General features: G+C 57.0%; 2 protein-coding genes across 7 annotated transcripts; one reads left to right on the top strand and one right to left on the bottom strand.

Moving 5' to 3' along the window:
• Positions 1–18: 18 nt before the first annotated feature.
• On the bottom strand, positions 19–5,617 carry DNAJB2 (DnaJ heat shock protein family (Hsp40) member B2). Of its 6 annotated transcripts, none has more exons than XM_059476258.1 (10): positions 5,374–5,617; positions 4,440–4,528; positions 3,242–3,351; positions 2,744–2,797; positions 2,481–2,597; positions 2,215–2,304; positions 1,986–2,091; positions 1,785–1,855; positions 1,337–1,558; positions 19–406 (listed from the first exon to the last, which is right to left on the bottom strand). In XM_059476258.1, exons 2-10 carry the CDS (start codon positions 4,502–4,504, stop codon positions 396–398), a joined length of 846 nt encoding a protein of 281 aa, XP_059332241.1. In that variant the 5' UTR covers positions 4,505–4,528; positions 5,374–5,617; the 3' UTR covers positions 19–395. The 6 variants fall into 6 exon arrangements, with proteins under 6 accessions (XP_059332241.1, XP_059332240.1, XP_059332236.1 ...); XM_059476257.1 differs by having other exon boundaries at positions 2,481–2,600; positions 5,374–5,594; XM_059476253.1 differs by having other exon boundaries at positions 19–1,558; positions 2,481–2,600; positions 5,374–5,614.
• Positions 5,618–16,031: 10,414 nt separating this feature from the next.
• LOC132075734 (tubulin alpha-4A chain-like) lies at positions 16,032–19,817 on the top strand. Its single transcript, XM_059476410.1, has 4 exons — positions 16,032–16,072; positions 18,088–18,310; positions 18,445–18,593; positions 18,776–19,817. Exons 1-4 carry the CDS (start codon positions 16,070–16,072, stop codon positions 19,745–19,747), a joined length of 1,347 nt encoding a protein of 448 aa, XP_059332393.1. The 5' UTR covers positions 16,032–16,069; the 3' UTR covers positions 19,748–19,817.
• Positions 19,818–20,479: the final 662 nt, after the last annotated feature.

Genomic DNA, 20,479 nt, shown 5'->3' on the forward strand with positions numbered 1-20,479 from the left:
GACCCCACAGGCAGAAGCTACTGCAAACAGGTTTATTGACAGCTGTTAGCAGAAGGGGGGTAGAGAGGGGGGCTACAGCGAGGAGGGGGGCAGAGCCCAGCCCTGCTGGCTGAGCCCAGCCATGCTGCCCCTCGCTGCATACAGCCAGCAGCCTAATCTACAGCAACCCCCGTCACCACCCTCTCCACCACCCTGCGGTGCCCGGGGCCTCTCCCCCCAGCCCCGGGATTGCTTGGCCACAAGCCCTGTCGTGCCCCCCCTCACCGCATCCCACGGAGCCAGAGGGTGCTGGGGAAGGGGGTGGCAGGGGGTGGCCGTGCAGGGAGAAAGCGGAGTCCTGGCTGGGAGAACCTTCGTGGGCCAGTGGGCGTGCGCGGTCCCCGGGCGCAGCAGCCTCAGAACACACCTGGGGAGACAAGCGGAGGGGGTACACAACGGCACCTGTGAAATCCTCCTCGGCCAAGGGCTGGGGAGAGGCAAGGAAGGAGGGAGGAAGGTCCCAGGCGGAGGAGGAAGACAGCCAAGGCAGAACTACGGGCAATGAAGAGGGAAGGAACACTTGTGAACAGCACGGAGGGTCACTGCTGCTGTGGGAAGCAAGGAGGGAACAGTGCCCTGGAGGGTGTGCAAGGCATACGGAAGGGAGTGACCAGGCAAAGTCTGCAAGGAGACAGAGGAGCAGGGAGTACAGGCAGGAGCAACAGCATCCAGAGGGAAGAGACAAGACACAAGGCACCAAGCAGAGGCTATGTGCACAGCCCTCCTTGCAAGGAGGGGAGCTCAACTCAGCCCTCCCTGCAGCCTGGGCAGGGGCAGGCTGCAGCCAGGGAGGCACCCGCTGGACACCCTGCCTGCCTGCAGGGCTGTCAGGGAGAGAGGGGTGGGCACAGCCAGAGCATGCCTGCCCATGGGCCCCCCACACTTCCAGCAGACAGGGCAAGAAGCTGCCCCTCTTCCTGGGACCCCATCAAGGGGGCTCCTCTTCAAGCCACTACCTCCAAGTCTGGGAGCCTCCAACACTGGGATGCCACTAGCCATCCGCTCACCTGAGCAAGGAGGCAGGGCAGAAGAGACCCCCTCCCTTGCTAGGGGAGGCAGGAGCTAGGTTCCGAGCAGTGAAACTCCAGCCCTGCTTTCCTCTCCCTGTCTCACGCTCAGAGCAGGGGGCAGTGCCACAGCTTCACTTTGGGGGCAGGTTCGTGCCCCACTGCAGCAGAACTGCTGGCCCCCCGTGGCTCCTGCTCCAGCCCCCCCCGGGCACTGCGGGCTCTGCGGGCGGAGGACGGGCTGCTGTGGCTGCCCCCCGGTGCCAACAGGGAGCCGGGGCTGTGCCCACCTGCTTGGTGGTGCCCCGCAGCTTCCATCTCAGAGAGGCTGTAGGCCATGGCCAGCTGCAAGTCCTCATCCTCATCCTCGCTGTCCGTGTAGAGGCAGACAGGTGAGGAGCTTGAGGTCTGGTGGGGGGCCGGTGCTGGCGGTGAGGGGGGCCGTGGCCTGGGGAAGGCGTGCTGCTCCCGCCGGCTCAGCTCCAGCCCCAGCGCCATGTCATCAGGAACACCTGTGGGGACAGGGGCAGGGCTGGGGGACTCATCCACTCCAGTTCTCCAAAGATGGAGGGGGGCTCTGGCACCTCCAACCCACCCCACCAATCCTTCAGTGCAGAGCTCCAAACCAGGGCCAACCAAGGCTCAGTCCAAAACAAAGCCCGGATGCAGCACCTCCCAGACATTCCAAAGGGAAAGGGTGGAGACCTCAACAACTCAGTCTGCAGTGCCCCTTCTCACCATCAATGTGGATCGACTTCAGCTGCCCATCCTCCTCCACTTCCACCCGCTCCCGCCCATTCTCAACAATCCTGCAGACAGACAGACAGATGGACTGTCAAGGGCCATGCAGCCCATGCAGCACAGCAGGAAGCTGCAGGGTCAGAGGCCGGCTGATGGAGGGAAGTCTGTGGGAGCAAGGTGGGCTGGCACTGCTCTCACCTCTTGGTGGTGATACGCCTGCCGTTAACAAAGGTGGTGGAGGTGGAAACAGAGCGGAAGCCCAGTCCTGCGTCTGGACCAGAGCTGAAGGATGAGGCGAAGAAATCTAGAGAAGGGAACAACAAGGTTGGTGTCAGGGTGGGCGGCAGGAGTGCAGGGGACAGACTCTGTGCAGGGGAACATGGTGCTCTGGGACTCCCCTGCTGGGAGGAACGGCAGCATCTCCTACCTGAGGATCCTGGGAAGGGGGAAAAGAAGTGGCCTCCCCCATGGTGCCGGGGGCCAGGTCCTCGCAGCTCAGAGAAGGGCATCATGTCATCTGAAAGGCAGGGATCCCCCCCATCAGCATTACCCCATCAGCTTGGTGAACCAGAAGCAGAGCACTGACATAGGAATCCTCTGCCAGGGCCAGCCGTGAGCTCTATGCCCAGGCTCAGCAGCTGCCCCACAGACACACAGATGCCCAAGAGCCAGCCTCCCCTGCCCCACACACACCAAAGAATTCAGCAAAGGGGTCTCGTCCGCCAAAGAATTCCCGGAAGACGTCATGAGCACTGCGGAAGGTGAAAGTGAATTCGGGGGCCCCTGCACTGGCCCTGGAGCTGCCTGCTCCTGCTGGAGAGAAGACACTCAGTGTTAAATGGAGCCCTGGGTGACATCTCCCCTGAAGGGTGGGGAGCCCTGGTGGCACTGAGCCACCCTGGGTCTACAGGCAGGGATGTATCCAGAGCTGCACTCACCCCCAGGGCCCTGCTCACCTGCTCCCATGAGTCCATCCTTGCCATAGCGGTCGTAGATGTCACGCTTCTGCTCTGCAAGAAGAAAGGGGGCTGTGAGGAAGCTGCCTGCCAGGTGGGGACAGGAGCACTGACACTTCTCCCAACCAATGGAGGTACAGAACAGCAGGGAGCAAGAGGAGGTGGTTGGCACAAGCTCCAGCACTGAACTCAAAACCAAGTAAGACCACTTTGCAAGAATGCAAAAGCTTCAGGCCCACTGGGGAGAGCCCATTGTGGATGTCAACAGCTCAGCATCTCTCCCAAGGCTGTTTTGGGAAACATGTGAAGAAGTAACCAAGCCCCAAAAGCTGTGTGGTAAAGCTCTAGGGACCACTGCCTCCTGGAGACAGCCAGGGATGCAGCCTGGGCAAGCCCAGGAGCAGGACATGCCGGTGTGAACAGTCCCAAGGGCAGACACACACACACACACACACACACACACACACACACACACAAGACATCACTGTGGTCTCTTACTGTCCGACAGTACTTCATATGCCTCGGCGATCTCCTTGAACCTCTGCTCAGCATACTCCTTGTTGTCTGGGTTCTTGTCCGGGTGCCATTTCAGAGCAGCCTTCCTGTACCTGCACACAGGGCCAGTGATGGGCACGCAGCAACCTTTGGCCTCTAGGGCCAGCAACCCTCACCTGAGCATGCACCTCCTAGCCTGGGCAGGGGCACCCCAAGCTGCTTCCCCCAACACCCTACAGCCTCAGGCACTGAACAGGAGCTCCTGGACTAGTTCTTCCTCCCAGCAGTATGTGTTTTCATATATGAATATATATACACACATATAGATAGATATATACATGTTTATGCATACACACACAGACTAAACAAACAAACCAGAAATTACCCCAGAACTGCAGCACAACCACAGCAGAGCAACATGTGTCCACCTCAGCTGCCCTCATCAATGGCTCTGGACAATGCTCACAGGTTTGTTCTGGAGCCTTCATGGGCTCCACTGTGAGTGTGCATGGACCAGGGCTTGCTAGGGGCCCCCTGGGGCCAGGAGAGCGCCAGCAGCTCTCTCCTCCCCACTGCAGCTAGCTAGGGTTAACGCATGCTTCTCAGCTTCTCCCACTCCCCATTGGGAAGCCCCCCACGGGGACCTCTGCCACCTGTTGGCAAGCCAGCAATCTGCTGGCATTCCCCTCAGGCGATGCCTCACCCCAGTGAGAGCAGCAGCACCTGGGCAGGGCACCAGGCAGGAGTTGCAGACACTCAGGAGGCTCTGTCAGCTCCCCAGCAGTACCTGAGGCACAGCACCCACCTGCCCACATCCCTAAAAGGGGACTGCTCTTCACTCTGTGACCGCCAGTCCCCTGACTTTGATGCCAGCAGAGTCCCTGTGTCCCAACTATCTGCCATCCCTGCACCCTCTGGCAGAAAGAGAAAGGGGAGCCTCCAAACACCACCAAGACTTGCCTCCAGCCCCAGGCTGACAGCAGGGAGAGAGGAACCAAACCCCACCAAAAGATGTCTTTGTATGGCAGCAAAGCCCAACCCCGCTCTGGCATCCATACAAAGGAAACAATGGCTGAATTGTCACCTCTGGAGCTGGGCCCTGTCCCCACTGCCCCGAAGGGAGTCCTTGCCTCGCTGCCACCAGGTGGGGGTGCTCGGGGGACTCCGCCCCACAGGCAGAAGCACACTGCCACACACTTACGCCTTCTTGATGTCCTCGGCAGAGGCATTGCGGCTCACCCCCAGCGCTTCGTAGTAGTCGACCATGACGTGAGCTGTCCCACGGGGTCACTGCAGGGGGAGAAGGCAAAGTCAGGAATCCACAGGCACAGCCCGGTAGTGCTGGGAGTGGGACAGCAAAGGCAGGCTGCTCACCCTCTCTAGCGCCTCGGCCACCCCACTGCCTCCCGAGAGCAATCAGTGCCACAAGCCATGCCCAGCTCCCCAGCACCCTGCCCGCCCCTCGGCCCCCCGGGAGCACCGACAGCCCCGGCCGGGGACCCTTTGCTGCTGACGCACCGCCGTCCCGCTGGGTCACCCCGGCTTGCCCAGGCGGGGAGAACGGGGGAAGGGTCTCCGCTGCCGATCCCTGCCCGCTCCCCCGGGGCTCAGTGGCGGGGCGGGGGGCGGCGGGAGGCCGCAACTGCTAAGGTGCTTAGCGGCTGGAGCGGATTAAGGGCTCAGCGGGGACCGTCCCCGGGCACGCCGGGACACTTCCACCGGCCGGCCCGCTCCGGGTGGGGGACAGGAGCAGAATGCGGCCGCTGCAGCCCCCCGCGACCCCCCGCGGTACCGTCCCGCCCCCGGTACTCGCCCCCGGCCCGTGAGTCCCAGCTGACGGGAGGGCGGTGCTGGCGCAGGCACCGGCACCGCCGCGGCACTGGGCCCGCCCCCCGGCCCGGCCGTAAACACGGCGCTGCCGGGGCCACCCGCCGCTGCTGGAAGTTTCCGCACCCCGCCCCGTCGCCACCGGCGAGCGGCCCTGGGCCGCGGCCAGCGGATCTGGGGCACCGGGAGGGGCGGTGGTGGCAGCACGGCAAGGGACGGCGCCGGCCCCGTTCCCCCCGTGCGCCACGGGCCGCCTCTCCCCGGTGGCCGCTTGCGCCCCGCTCCCTCCGTCCCGGCCCGGGGCCCACCTGAGCGCCGCCGCAGAGCCCTCCCCGCCCGCCCGGGCCGCCCGCGGCCGGTGTCGCGCGTCCCCCGCGCCCGGGCCACCGCGGGCCTGGAGGCGGCTCCGCTGCGTGACGGGCGGCGGCCGCAGCCAACCGCGGGCCCTGACGTCACGCCCTCGCCGTTCGCCGGGTGACGTAATGGGAGGCGCGTGCGGGCCGGCAGCGCGGCCGCTGCGCCGGTCGAGCCCCCCTCAGCTCCCTCAGCCCCGGTCTGGCCTCGTGCCGGTCTCCGTCCCCGCCGGCTCCTCCGCTCCCAGGGCCGCGCTGGGCCCCGGACAGCGCCAGCAAGGTGCGGTGGCAGCGGCCTGTCCCGCCGGTGCCGGTGCTGACAGCGCACCGCGCCGGGGCACGGCTGCAGCCCGGGGCAGCGCCCGGCGCCGCGTGCCGCTGGCTGCCCGCCCGCCGAGTCAGCTGCCCGGCCGGTCCCGCCGGCAAGGAGGAGCCGGCCGGGGGGGACAGCCGAGGTGACTCAGCGCTTTGTCGGGGCGGGGGACATGACGGGGCGCAGCTTGCCGGAGTGGCAGGCACAGCTCTCTGCCAGCAGCCCGGGCCGGCTGGCACCGCTGTGGCACCGCTGTGGCATCGGCAGCCCGGAGCTGCAGGCCACCCGCGCACCAGGGTGCCCGGGCCCCGTAGAATGCACCGGGAGCTGCGTTGTTGGCTTTTCTCGCTCACGGCCCCGGCCCGGACAGCTGCTGCAGAGGAGCTGTGTTCACCCATTCTCAGGGTCCTGGGCGGTCTCGGTCAGCTGCACCTCTGAATGTGTCCTCGCCACGGGGATTTATGATTCCCTCTTGTGGCCTGGATGGGAGAAGCAGAGAGCTTGATCTTTCTGCAGGGTCAGAGATTTTTGGATCCACTGCCACACCTACACCACAGCTGGAAGCTTCATCGCCTCCCAGACATTCCTAGCTGGGAAGCCTGGCAGAATGAGGAGGCCTGAGACAGGCCATTCCCAGCACTCCTCAGGGACAAGTGCCAGGACAGATATCCCCGAGAAAAGCCTTCCCCAGCCATGAGTCGTGCGCCTGGGGTGGATGAAATGCCAAGGGCATCATCTCATGTGCCAAAGGCATTTCTCCCTCCAAGGGATGGGAGACCGTCCCCTGCCATCAGACGGCAATTTCCTTGATGATTTCCTTGAACAACAGCCTGAAGTACTTCCTGCCCCCGGGGATTTTTTCCCTGGATTCCATTGCCGCACTGTCCTCCTGTACCTGTTTGTCCACGAGCAGGGAGCGGCTCCCTGGGGGCTGCCTGTGGCCAGGGCCCCTCCCCGGCTGCCGGGGCTCTGGTTTGGCCCATCGGCCCTGCAGTGGGTGCAGAGCCGGCATGGGCACTAGATGGAGCCAGAGGCTGCTTCACAGGGATCCCATCCTGCCGCTGGGAGGGCGAGGAGGAGCCGAGTCTTCGCGCCTTGCTCTCCTTTCCCTGGCTTTTGCGGCTGATGTGAGGATAAGGAGGCTCCCGTGATGACAGATCTCAGCTCACTCTGTGCGCACCGGTGGGGAGGCCTCTGTGCCGGGATAGGAGAGAGCTCCGTATGCTAGCTGTGAATCTGAAGCTGGGGGAGCACGTTGCTGATGCCTTCATGGCAAAATTTTCCCTCGCACCTTGAGGATTTGGAGTGAGGTGGACTGACACCTCCCCACTATTCTTAGGGGAGGCAGTGGAGAGCTGGGCAGTAGCCCAGCATAGCACTGGGAGGAGAGAAGGTGTGTATCAGCCACACCTCATCCCAGACCTGCCACACTCCCTCTTCTACTCCAAATTAAAGAAGCCCATTACCCACTGGTGCCTCACACCTTCAGCTGCAGCACCCTGTCCTCTTTACCTGCCCTTCCCTCCTAGGTCTGCCTGAAGTCCTGATGCTCACGTCAGCTTCGAATCAAGCACAGGCATCTTGAGTGTGTCTCAAGAAAACCTTTATTTCTTAACAAATTTTGAGTATTGCTGTGTTGCAAGCTTGTTTTCAGCTTTTCAGGGTCTCAAAAATGCTCATGAAATACTCTTGAGACTTTCTGAGGAAAGAGGTTTTGGGTGAGCAAAGCAGGATGCCAACGGACCAAATGTTTTTATCCTGGTTACCCAATCTCTCAGGAAGCCAACAGAATTGCATCATAAACCCATGATATATTATTACACAAACCACAAATTAAGCTATATATTTTTTTTCAGCACTGCACAACATTTCAGCTTTTGATTTCCACATGAAAATACAAGGCCTTTCACAGCCTTAACAAAACTGGCAATTATGTACTGAAAAATTGTATTCTTGGCAATTTTTGAGCTAAGAGGTGTTCAGCAAGTCGTGTGCCTGCTGCTCCCCTCATCACATGCAGCCAACTCCCTTCCTCTTCTCCCCATTCCCCATTCTCCCTTCTCTTCTCCCCTATTCCTTGCAGTGGAGCTGCAGCAGGGAAGGAGCAGGAGCCAAAGCCACTAGGATGGAGTTGAGAGGGTTTGAGCAGAGTCAGACAGGCTCGTGGGTGCCATTTCTGTGCCACCTTCCTCTGCCTGCCTGCTTCTAGGACAGATGGTGATGCTGGCCATCTCTTAGCATGGCCCAAAAAAGGGGTCAGTGGGAGCTCCAGGGCTTGCTCACCCCTAAAAGGGCTGCAGTAGACTGGGGACCCCCAAGCACAGGGGGCTGGTGAAGACATTGCTTGAGGAATTTTTAAAATCCCCATTGGTTCTTTTACTCCCATTTTTAAAATCCACATTGGTTCTTTTACTCACAGTCCTGCTGTCTCATCCAAAAAGCCCTGTCCACCCTGCCTAACTTCCCTGCACATCTAATTTCTTCACACCTTCATGTTTTTCATGTTCTGCATGTTTGTCTTGGAGGCCAGGCTCTCAGCCACCTGCCCATCTCCTTGTCCACTCTGTTCTCATTTCAGCTGGCTGTTTTAGAATTGTACCTTCTGGAGACTGGGGACAATCCAGGCAGGCAAAGTCATGCAGCTGCTCTTGGTTTGCATGGCAGAACAGAGAAGTAAGAAACAGCAAAGTCAGGGTGACTTTGGTTCAAGCAGGGCGATGACTTTGAGGCAGATTTAGCAATGTGACAGAGCCAGGCTGTGTGTCCCAGGCTCTGCCTTGCAGGGATGCTTGCGCGTGCTGACACTGGGGATGCTGCCCCAGCCAAAACCCAGGCAAAACTGAGGTGCTTGCAGATTTTAAATCAACAGAGTCAGAGGCTGGCAGAGATGCCAGAAGCCCATGACTGAACAGGTTATCCGTGATGAGCAGGCACACAGGCCCAGGGAGCAGCTCAGCCTCATGGCAGCAGGGATTTGCCCACATCCCTGGCGTGTGGTTGCTGACAGGTTGGGCTGGATAACCCTGTGGGGCACAGGAGCAGAACACCCCAAACTCATCCACAGGGAAGCTGGGAGCTGCATGGGCTGGATCAGATCCCAGGGGAAGGGAGATGAAAGGTAATGAATAGACTGACACCACACACCCCCTCCATATGCTAGGGAACCCTCCAGCTGCAGAGGGAGCAGAAGCTGCGCCTCACCCTGGACAGGAAGGGATTCTGTTGGGAAGCAAAACCTGATTTTGCTTATGCACACCAACATGTCCATGCCCACATCCTCCCAAGCTCCGCATCCCTGGTGTTCATCTGGCTTGGCCAGGATTTTCTGCAGTGCCTGGTAGGACTGGGGTCACAGGCTGGCTGGTACTCACTGTGCCCTCCAGCTCCATGCCCAGCCTTGGCCCATTGTCTTCACCTAGGCATGGCTCAAAGGCAAACAGTGAGCCAAGCAGGGACAGGTAAAAAAGGACATGGAGCAAATGCATTTGCATGAGAAGAAAACGAGAAAGAGGAAAAAAGAATGCCAGAAAGCAGCTTTCTGTGGTTTTCCACAGCCCTTGGTGCCTAACTACCTGTGCAAGAGTGGAACCTTGGAGACAGTGCTGTGGATGCAAAGAGAAGTCTGCAGTTTGGATGCCATCTGTAACATACCCACTGTAACACATTACCTGCTGAAATCGACATTTGCAGTTCATCAGGCCCACACTGAGAGCATTAGTGAGCCTAACCGAGGGTCTTGCTGAGCTGCTGATGGCAATTTTTAACTGAGCTGGGAAAACTGGGGTAACTCCAAAGGACTGAAGAACAGAAATCACTCCAGTCATTAAAAAAAAAAAAAAAAAAAAAAATGGTTGACCCAGAAAACTCTAGATTACTGATAATACCAGAAAGAAATTACAGAATAATTATTTTTATTCTATCAGCAGAGAATACTGAAAAATGTATTTACTACTGATATCCGTGTCTCAGGTAAGGAAAGTGTTGCTTTGCAAACTTGTCATCACCTTCAGCATGATTATATGTCTGGCTGATTCAGATCAACACCGCTGGTATGACACCCTCACCTGGAAGCTGCCACGAGATAATGCTAACAGTATTTGCATAAATCGTGGCATTGCTGCTAAGAGGGGTGAAACAATCAGTTTTCCGTGTCCACAGATGAAGGAAGGTCAGAGCTGCTGCCAATGGTCTTTCCAGATCTACTTTTTGTGTTGCCCCTATATTTATTTTATTTGAATATTTATCTTGGCATGCCAAGCCAGCGTGTTTTGCACCAGAGGCATCAAAGGTGTGCTTGTTAGCCAGGAGCAGTGGGGATCCCCAGGGCTGATTGCAAGGGCCACCGTGATAAGAAGTGTTTACTAAAAAAAATTTGGGATAATGCTAAGCTTGGTAGGGTAGTAGCTATTGAAGGGGACAAATCTCAGAGGTGGTTAAGAATTGTCTGATTAAAAGACCACATTACAGCAAAATTACTTGAAGTAATTACTTTGAGAATTTTAGGAAGGGGCAGTCTTGTCACTTATTACTCTGCACATCCTCTGGCCACCCTGACACGTGATCAGCAGCAGTGTGGGATTCATTTCAAGACCCTTGATCAAACCGTGGAAGCCAGGGGAGCCTGGCAGGAGTCCCAGCAGCTCTTTGTTGATGATTCACTGTTGCAAACCAGCACTTGGGTTCCTGCCTCGCCGGCACCACGCCCTCCTCACAGCAAGTTACATCCCAGCCTTTCTTCCTGAGCAGACCTGTCATCTCAATAACTGAAACCAGGAGTGTTTGGCAAGTGGGTCTTCCGTGTTAATCAGCACCTAATAAAGCTGCTTAGGGTGCCCCAACATAGGCAGGAGTGCTTGGTGCCCAGCCCTTGCCAGACTCTGCATCCTCCTGCCTGGGAGGTGGCAAAGCTCTCCAGAATGTGCCCAGTGCCAGGCTATCAAGTGGCAGAACAAGAGCCAGGCTGTCCAGGCCACTCCATCACAGGGGAGGGCACAGCAGCCCTAGTTGTGCTCAGGGTGCCTGGAGGTGGCTTGTCCTCACGAGGAGGGACACATTAAGCATGAAAATTCAGCAATTGGTGCTCCGAGACTGTAACAGGGAAATTCTGCCAAATAGCTGTTATTTCACATGCACAGCCTGCCATCACCTGGCTTAACTCTGCTAGGAGGCTCTCAGATACCAGTTTAAGCCAGGTATCCTCAAGATGGCCATTGAGCTCAAGGTGTCAGCCCAGTGACTTGAGGCCACTGGCTCCCAGCCCCAGGCTCTGGGAGGAGCAGGAGGACAGCCCTTGTTTCACAATATCACACTCTCTCTGCACGCATCAGCTCCCGGGAGGAGTGCTCTGGGAGCCATTACCCAGCAGAGTTATTAAATGCATCTTTTATCACATTAACTGTTTCCCTCTGACATCCAACAGTGCTTGGCCAGCTGCCAGCACCTCCTTTCCACTTTTAACAGCCCTACAGCCATCCCCAGTACTCCAGGCTAGTTTCTCCAGGCCCAGCTCTTGCCCTGGGGCCAACAAGCTGTTTGCATTATTATACAACTCACTTCCACGTGTCAGTGTAAAACAAAACACCTTCCAGACATCTCTCCAGCCACGGGATGCTCAACTGCTCTCCAAAGGCCAGGGCACAGTGGGGCCGTTGTAAAGAAGCTTCTGTGACAGGAATTATTTATTTCCTTTCCCAGTGGGTGCAGGACTGGCTCACCTGGCTGAGGTTTATGTACCCCAGAGGAGAGGGTACACCTGCAGAGCTGCCCCATGTGAATCTGCCATGTCCCCTGTGCTGCCCGGGGGCTCACTGCTGTCCCACAGGCAAGGCATGAGCTCCTGGGAGCAGGGGAAGTGGTGGCTGCTTCTTGCCCCATCACTGCCAGCTCATGTCTCTGGCATTGCGACAGAGCTGGCCACAGCTTTGTTGCTGTTCTGAGAACTTGTAGGACAGGAAGGCCTAAAGGGCTGGGCATGAAGACATCACCATGCCTACATTTCTGTCTGGTGTATGGAGAGCCCCTTCAGCCTTCTGGGGTAACCCATATCCCTCCAGGAGCTCCTACCATCACACAACTTTGCACAATTCATTGCACTTCTATTTCCAGGTATTCCTGCACTGCTTGTGCCATCACCAGCTCTGAGAGCTGATGGAGAAGATGAAAAGCATCACTGACACCTCCACAGAAGCCCATCGGCATGGCACACGGGTATTCCCTGAGAATATGGGCCCACTCAGCCACTCAGTCCCTCTGCCACCCACCTGGAGGCAGATTGTTCACATCAGGCATGCTCAGACCTCTGACATGAAGTCACTGCAATTAGCCAGGTGAGGGTTTATTTTGCTGCAGTGGGTGTGTAGCTGCCTTTCCCAGGACATGAAGAAAGGCAGGTGACACCGCAGCCAGGGCAGCTGGCTCTGAGCCAGGCAGGCTGCTCCCCCAGGGCCTGCCCTGCCTGAGAAAGAGCTCGTTCCAGCTTGTCCCACAGCCCCTTTTAGCCTGGCAGGCTGGGGCTTGGCTTGCCGGGCTGCCTGTGTCCCGGGAGTGCCTCCCGCTCCTGCCCTGTGATTCAGGGTTTAGGACTGTAGCGAGGTCTAGAATTAGCTTCATTGTTTCTGTGCTGGGGCACACGCTCTGGGCAATGCAGCACGCCTTGCACAATTGACTTCATTATATCTGAACCAGCAATTATGCTGCTGCTGCTCAGCTGCAGCAGAAAACTTCTGTCCGATCACTACTGTGCCCTACATCCCAGAAGGTCTCTGGAAGTAAATGCCATGTGTGGGTTGCTGAAGATGTTCAGTGAGGCCTTTATTGAAGCTCTTCTTGGTCTTCTGATTCTCCCCATTCTTTACTTGCAGGCTGTGACATCTGGCCTTCCTTCTTTCTCATCTCTGGATTGGCTCTACCTACTCCAGATGAAGGATGAGGCCCTCAGAGGGCCCTCTCTGACCTAGACAAGGCATGCATATCTTAAGGAACGGCAGAGGGAACATCTTCTGCCCATGCTGTGCTAGACTTTTTCAGGGTGGCAAAGTATGTCCCAAGTGCTGCCATAGTAGAATCTCAACAGCACTGGGACATATGCTGCTGGGCCATCAGCAGGAGCCATCTGTGCTTTAGGGACCCTGCACAATGCTCAGTGGGACTCTGCTGAAGCAGTTGGCATCACAAGGGCCTTGCTGGAACTCACATCTGCAACATGCAGTCGAGCTCCATGCTTTCAGCAGACTTATTGGTTGCACCAGCCAACCTTGTCCAGCCTGTGCCACTGCTGGAGAGCAAACTGCACAGGGCACTGATGGGCTGGAGGTACATCCTGGCTTCTCCACCTCCCCACCTGCTAAGAGGATTAAGGGCAGAGCAAGGACAGAGGAGGGGTAAGCAGGGCAAGCATGGATACAACCTCTTTGGGAAGCTCCTGGCTGAGATTAGAGACACAGACAGGAGCCCTGCTCCTGAAGCACCTCTCACCATCTGGTCTTTGCTTTAAAGTGGGGGGCACAGTGGGCTTCCTTGCCAAACCCACAGCACAGCTGTGCTCTGTTCTACATTCCCAAGAAGAACATGTCCCCAAACTGCCCCATTACACTGTTTGTTCTGCCTGGAGCAGGCAGGGTGGAACTGAGGTCTGAAAACTGGAACAATAGTTTGGGCTTTCCTCAGCAAAGAGAGCAGGGAACTGGGGTGTGGATGGGAGGTACCAGGCTGGGCTCTGAACTCATCTCCTCCCCAGTTTCAGCTCTGGGTTCTTTAGGTGTGGCAGTCTTTAACATACTTCTGGGAGACAGCTATAGAGAGAGAGGCTTTGTTTGGGTAACTGCAAGCTCTGCTCAGAGGTGTTCCTGCACCAGCAGGTACCTGCCAAGAGCTGGCTGGTTTCTGACAGTGGCAAGCAGGGGCTTCCCTGGCAGCAGGCAGGGCTCTGCCCCTCAGGTATCTTCAGTGTTTTCCCCATCCTTCACTAAAGAGATGGTTGAATTCTGACTATATAGCCTAGAATTTTCCTTGCTTTGCTATTTGCATCTCTCTGGTTGCTGATGCAGGATCTAACTATGTTCTGAGCATCGATGAAAATGTTTCCTGAGCAATTCTTGTAATCATGTGGCTTCTGATGTTGTCTGAAAACATTTGCAAGGCTTTCTTAGATGTGTGGGTAAGATCCCTGCAAGAGAGGGGTTGCCTCAGGACAAATCCAGCCAGAGTGAGCTCAGCCTCTGCTGTGTGCTTTCAGGCTGCTGCTACCAGCATCTGGCAGAGCAGTTAGGCACTGACAAGATGCAGCTGATTGGTGCTCCCTGGATTTAGCCAGATGTTCTTAAGCATTTCAAAAAAGCTTAGACATCTGTTTGGGCATTTCAGATCAGAGGCACGTGGGGATGCGCAGCTCCCAATGACTCACGGCTCTCTTGTCAGTTGTTCCCACTCTGATTGCCCAACTAAACAGCCTCTGAGTGGGCATTTTCACTGTGAACACGCATTTGCAGCATTGACAAATCAGGAACATTTCACTCTCAACTCTCCACCACCATGGTACATAAACTGATCCATGATTTTGCACCCCTGAGTACCACCAAATTGTTATATGAATCTTCAGAATTTGGGTGAACTGCACAGCCTGACATGCTGCTGGCTGCCTAGCTCTGCTTCCAAGCACGCTGAAGGTATTCATGCTATAAATGCCCCGGAATTAATTGGCACCGTGGAATTAAGGAGGGTTCCAGGACACACCCAGTGAGAAGTGACTCCCTGGCATCCACTACGTGTTACAATGAACACCTTGGTGAAGATTTTTACAGGGAAAACGATACCATCACTCCTTTTCACTCCAATTAACTTCTGGGGCTCAAATTTTGATGCCTCAGTGCTACCGATTACTCTCTCACTCTCATGGACTGTCTGCATCAGCATGGTCTGTGTTATCTAGTGATCTCTGAGGTCACTCAAAGGACATTTATGCCACAGGGAGGCATTTCCAGAGTTATCCAGTCACCACAGAATCCTCTGCAGGTTCAGCAGCACTTACTACCTGGGGCATTTCTGTGGGGAAAAAAAAAAAACCACAAAACCAAAAAACACAAAATTCAATATTTTCCCATCAACTTGATTAAACCCACTCTGATCCTCTGGCTCAGCCATTTCAGCAGGTCTCAAAAATGTGTTGCTTAGACACCAGCACAGGCTTTGCAGCAGTGCTCTTGCAATCAGTCACTTTTCACATGCTCATCAGTGAAGGTGACACTTTCCAGGTGACTCAGGCACAAAGAAAGGCTATTGTGGGTGGATGATTTAGGTCCAGCTTTCAACTTTCAGATCAAGCTGAGAGATGACAGCACTTTTCAGTGAAAAATCATTAAGTCAGAATGCTGAGGCAGATGCAGGGCTGGTTCTGCACCACAGTGGATGCTTTGAGTATTTTGGAAGGGATAGGACACATTATTCATTGTAGTAAGGCCAGACATCAGTGAAGTCACTGTAGATTCCAATAAAACCCCTCCAAGGTGCTCCAAGCTCTCCCTGCACCCTCACTATTCATTTCATAAAGCTTTGTGAGATCAGATCAAACCAGTGAAGGTAATGCAGAGCCAGGATGGAGAAGCAGCCCTGTGGCAGGCAGGGCTTTCAACACAGCCCTGGGGCACAACTGTGCTTGAGGGGCTTGACACAAAGGACAGGATTGAGTTTTCCTGCTTTTTTTCTCAGTGATCTCCAAAGAGGTTAGGAAAGTTTGGGCTCGTCTCTGGAGGGTTTCCTCCACCAGTATTTCCTTCAGAAATTCTCCCAGGTGTTTTTCAAGAAGCCTTGGGTGGCTTCTTGAGACCTGGCTCACTGCTTGCTCAAGGATCACATCAGCACCTAAGCCTACCAGGAGGGGGGACCTGGGCCAAGCTCTTTGCTGGTTTTCCCGCTTCAACCCCCGAAGTCTCTCCTGGTTGTGCCTGGATGGTGCCTTTCACCAGCAGGACACCAAGCTGGAAGGTGCCCTCTCTGTTCTTCAGCAGCACCCCTCTGCCAAGACTGGCAAGCACAGCAGGAACAGCACTTATGCCCCACTGCCCTTTCTTCGGGGGGACCACCGGGTGCCCCACTCAGGGGATGCTGCTCCCCGAATGTCCCACCAGTGCACCCGCCAGACAGGACAGCCCCATTTATGCAAATCTATGCAAATGTTCACAATGCACGCAAATCTATGAAAGCGCTTGGGGCCGTCTCGGGCGGGGCGGCCCGCCCCGGAGCGCCGGTGCCGCCCCCGGTATAAGGCGGCGGCGGCGGGGCCGTCCCGGAGCGCGGAGCTGCGGCAGTTCGGGGACAGGCGGCTCGTGCGGCAGCGGCGGCATCATGGTGAGTGCCAGCCCCGGCTGCTCCCTGCCCCCGGTCCCGCCGGTGCTCCCCGCAGCGGGCCGGGCTCTCCGCGCCTTCCCGGAGGGCTCTGCCCGGAGCCCAGCAATGCGGGCAGCTGGCCACGGGAGCGCCCGCTGTGCTCGCCCTGCCTTTGCCTGGCTTCAGCCTCTTCCTGCGCTGCTCCCTGCCCTGCTCTCAGCAGCCTCCCTTCTTTAGGCATCCCCTTGTACCCGTGGCAAGGAGGCCACCAGCGAGTCCCCCGGCTGCGGACACGCCGCGTCTCATCCCTCTGCAACTTTGAGTAGTGTCGGCTCCTGCCCGTGTCCCGCGGTGCCAACCCCGGTGCGGGGAGTCTGCCAGCCCCCCACGCTGCCGGCCCGCAGCTGAGCTCCGGCAGTAAGCTGTGGCTTCCTTCACCCACTGCCCTGCTCCAAGGGTGGGCATCACGGTGGGTGGGCTTCCAGGCTGCCCTGCCGCCGTGGTTCTGCGGCCATCTCTGGCTCATGAGCTCTCCAGCTGCCCTGGAGAGCATCTCAGCCCCAAGGTTTCCCGGGCACCCTGCCTGCTGTCCCACGCTCCCAGCCCTTCCTGTGCCAGACTTTGCCGTGGAGAAGGCAGAGTCTACTGGCTGGAGAGCAGCAGTGCTGTGTCCTGGTGCTGCTGGGGTCTGCCCAGCCTGGTGTCAGCACTGGGTCCCACGGAGCAGGTCCTGGCTGCTGCTTGTTGTTGGGCTGAAGTGCAGTGAGCAGCATAACCCTCTGCCACCCCCATGCTAAATCACAGGGTCCTTTGCCAGGGAGCACTCCTCTCTCATCTCCTCTTCCTTGAGGTGCTTGCATCTGTGCCAAATGTTTTCTGTGCCCTTCTGTAGAGGATCTTGGAAGACTTACCTCAGGCCTTAAGTCCTCAGGTCTTACCCTTGGCTCCTTGTGTTACACAACATTTATGGACCTGCTGGGAGGGATAGGTGGGGTATTGCTTTGCTCTTCTTGTACCTCAGCTTTGGGAAAGGTGAAGACATGGCCTTCTGCCTCTTACCATGGCTATCAAGGGCTTATTTTTTTGCCATCCTTCACTGTCACTGCTGGCTCTGAAAGGCAGCACTGAGAGCACTTTAGATGCAGAGAGCCAGGACATGCTGCATCCTGTGCAACTTTGTGGGACAGCAGCCATTGCCCTGCTCCTGTAAAATGGCTGGTTCCACCAGCTTCCTGCCAGCTGACTCATACTGGGGCACCACGGCTCTGGGAATCCGCCTTGATTTGGATGCTCCTCTGACTCAGTTGTGCCTGATGACACATCCAAATCCTTGGCAACAGCAGGTCTAAGACTGAATACTTTCATTCTTACCAAAAGAACTGCAGGCTCTGGGGTGCCTCATCTGAAGAGAGTGAGGTGGTAGAGTCCACCATCACCTGGCTTCTCCTGGGGAACCCTTGAAGCTGTGAGCTAGGAGACCCTCCCACCTCAGCCTTTCTGTTGACTTAAAAAGTGCAGCTAACGCTTCCTCCCCCTCTAGAGCTAATTTAGGGAAGCTGAGCCTCAGAGCATGGCAAACATTCATGTTTGTAAATCCCCCCTCTTGCTGGGCACCCATCCTCAGTGCCCTCAGTTCCCAGTGTCCTGATGGTGCTCAGCCATCTCAGCCTCCAGCTCTGTTGTTGGAATAGCAACAGGGCCTGTGCCAGATGCTTCAGGGCCTCAGTCCTTAAGCCACATGGATGTTTGGGCAATGGAGAAGATGCTCACAGGATGCTATCCAGGGCTGTGGGTGAGGCCAGTGCAGGGGATGGGTGGCTTGATATCCTGGGCTGCTGCAGATGGGTCTGCATCTCCTTGAGCCCCTGAGGTGGTCAGTGCAGTGATGAGAGGCAGAGCACTAGACTTGGGAGAAAGCAGAAAACAGAAATGGACACAGGCACCCCGGCACGAGGGCAGTGTGGCTTGCCCCAGTGCTTCCAGGGCTGTGCACTTCCTGCAGTGATTGCATTTCTGACCCTGCCTCCCCTCCGCAGCGCGAGTGCATCTCCGTGCATGTCGGCCAGGCCGGCGTCCAGATGGGCAACACGTGCTGGGAGCTGTACTGCCTGGAGCACGGCATCCAGCCCGACGGGCAGATGCCCAGCGACAAAACCATCGGCGGCGGGGACGACTCCTTCACCACCTTCTTCTGTGAGACTGGTGCTGGCAAGCATGTGCCACGGGCCATCTTTGTGGACCTGGAGCCCACAGTGATTGGTTAGTGCACCCCAACTGGGCTCTGATAGTGGTCATTATTTTGGGCAACAGCCCACTGCAGGACATTCCCAAGAGCGCTCCTGCTACCCTTCCCCAGATCCAGTTAGCAAATCAATTTTGCCACTCTCTCCTAGATGAGATTCGGGGAGGAGTCTACCGGCAGCTCTTCCACCCTGAACAGATGATAACTGGCAAGGAGGATGCTGCCAACAACTACGCCCGTGGGCACTACACCATTGGCAAGGAGATCATTGATCAAGTGCTGGACAGGATCCGTAAGCTGGTGAGTGACTGCAGAGAGGGGATGTGTCTCCCTGGACTGGGGTCCAGCATCATTTGGGGGCGGGAGCGTGGCGTGAGCTCTGCTGCACCTTGGGAGGAATCTGCAGCTACACAAACAAAAGTCTGAAACTTCCATCCAGCCAAGTCAGAGCTTGAGGGAACCTTACTTGTCTCTCTCCACAGGCTGACCAGTGCACAGGCCTCCAGGGCTTCCTGGTGTTTCGTAGTTTTGGAGGTGGCACTGGCTCTGGATTCACATCCCTGTTGATGGAGCGACTCTCCGTTGATTACGGCAAGAAGTCCAAGCTGGAATTCTCCATCTACCCAGCACCACAAGTCTCCACTGCTGTGGTGGAGCCCTACAACTCCATTCTCACCACCCACAGTACATTGGAGCACTCGGACTGTGCTTTCATGGTGGACAACGAGGCCATCTACGACATCTGCCGCCGCAACCTGGACATCGAGCGCCCAACCTACACCAACTTGAACAGACTCATCAGCCAGGTTGTGTCATCCATCACGGCATCACTACGGTTTGATGGAGCCCTGAATGTGGATCTGACCGAGTTCCAGACCAACCTGGTGCCCTACCCTCGCATTCACTTCCCCCTGGCCACCTACGCTCCTGTGGTTTCTGCTGAGAGAGCTTATCACGAGCAGCTGTCAGTCGCTGAAATCACCAACTCGTGCTTCGAGCCGGCTAACCAGATGGTGAAGTGTGACCCTCGCCATGGCAAGTACATGGCGTGCTGCCTGCTGTACCGCGGGGACGTGGTGCCCAAGGACGTCAACGCCGCCATCGCCACCATCAAGACCAAGCGCAGCATCCAGTTTGTGGACTGGTGCCCCACGGGCTTCAAGGTGGGCATCAACTACCAGCCCCCCACGGTGGTGCCAGGGGGGGACCTGGCCAAGGTGCAGCGCGCCGTCTGCATGCTCAGCAACACCACGGCCATCGCCGAGGCCTGGGCTCGCCTGGACCACAAGTTTGACCTGATGTACGCCAAGCGCGCCTTCGTGCACTGGTACGTGGGCGAGGGCATGGAGGAAGGGGAGTTCTCTGAGGCACGGGAAGACATGGCCGCTCTGGAGAAGGATTACGAGGAAGTGGGCCTGGACTCCTACGAGGATGATGATGAGGGTGAGGAGTAGAGAAGCTACAGGCCTAAAAAGGACCATGCTTCCTGCCCCTGTTGTCTGCAGAAACCCTTTGCAATAAACCATTTCAGATCTTCCCTGTGTCCCAGTATCCCCCCCAGCTGTATCGGTTTCTTGCCAGGTCAGGTGTGTGGTGAGTGCTTCAGCCCTGCTACTGGTGCTGCTATGCTTCCTCCCAGCTCTTCTCCAGCTGCAGATCTTCCCTTGTGTGAGAGCCCCATAGCAGAGGGATCTGTCCAGGACACATGGCAGGCTCTAGGAAGGTGCTGGAGCACGTCCACCAAAGGGATCTGCAGGAGTGCTGCTGATGTGATAGAAGTACCAAACTTAGGCATGGGGTCCTCTGTCTGGGAGTACCTCTGCCCTCAGCCTGCCCTTCTCTGCCAGTGCTCTGCCTTCCCCCTGGGGCATGTGGCCCCACTCTACCCGGCCCAGATCATCTTCTGCATTTGTCCCCATTCTGAGTCCTGTCACTGCCCTGCCTGCTGGTAAGGAATCCCAGCATCAGCTCCTAGCTCCAGCTGCAAACTGGAGATTTCTGTTACCCATTATCCAGTGTGCTGTTTCCAGAGATTAATTTTCCCCGCTTACCACTAATGCTCCAGCTATATCGACCCACGGGGGCTGTCCTCCCCTGCCCTCCTCCTCCCAGCATGCACCCGTGTCAGCTGGAGGGGAGAGTGGGGGCCAGCCCTGGCTGCTGGAGCACAGCCAGGCACTCATCCC

The sequence above is a fragment of the Ammospiza nelsoni genome, chromosome 7, assembly GCF_027579445.1.
Source record: "Ammospiza nelsoni isolate bAmmNel1 chromosome 7, bAmmNel1.pri, whole genome shotgun sequence".
Classification (NCBI taxonomy): domain Eukaryota; kingdom Metazoa; phylum Chordata; class Aves; order Passeriformes; family Passerellidae; genus Ammospiza; species Ammospiza nelsoni.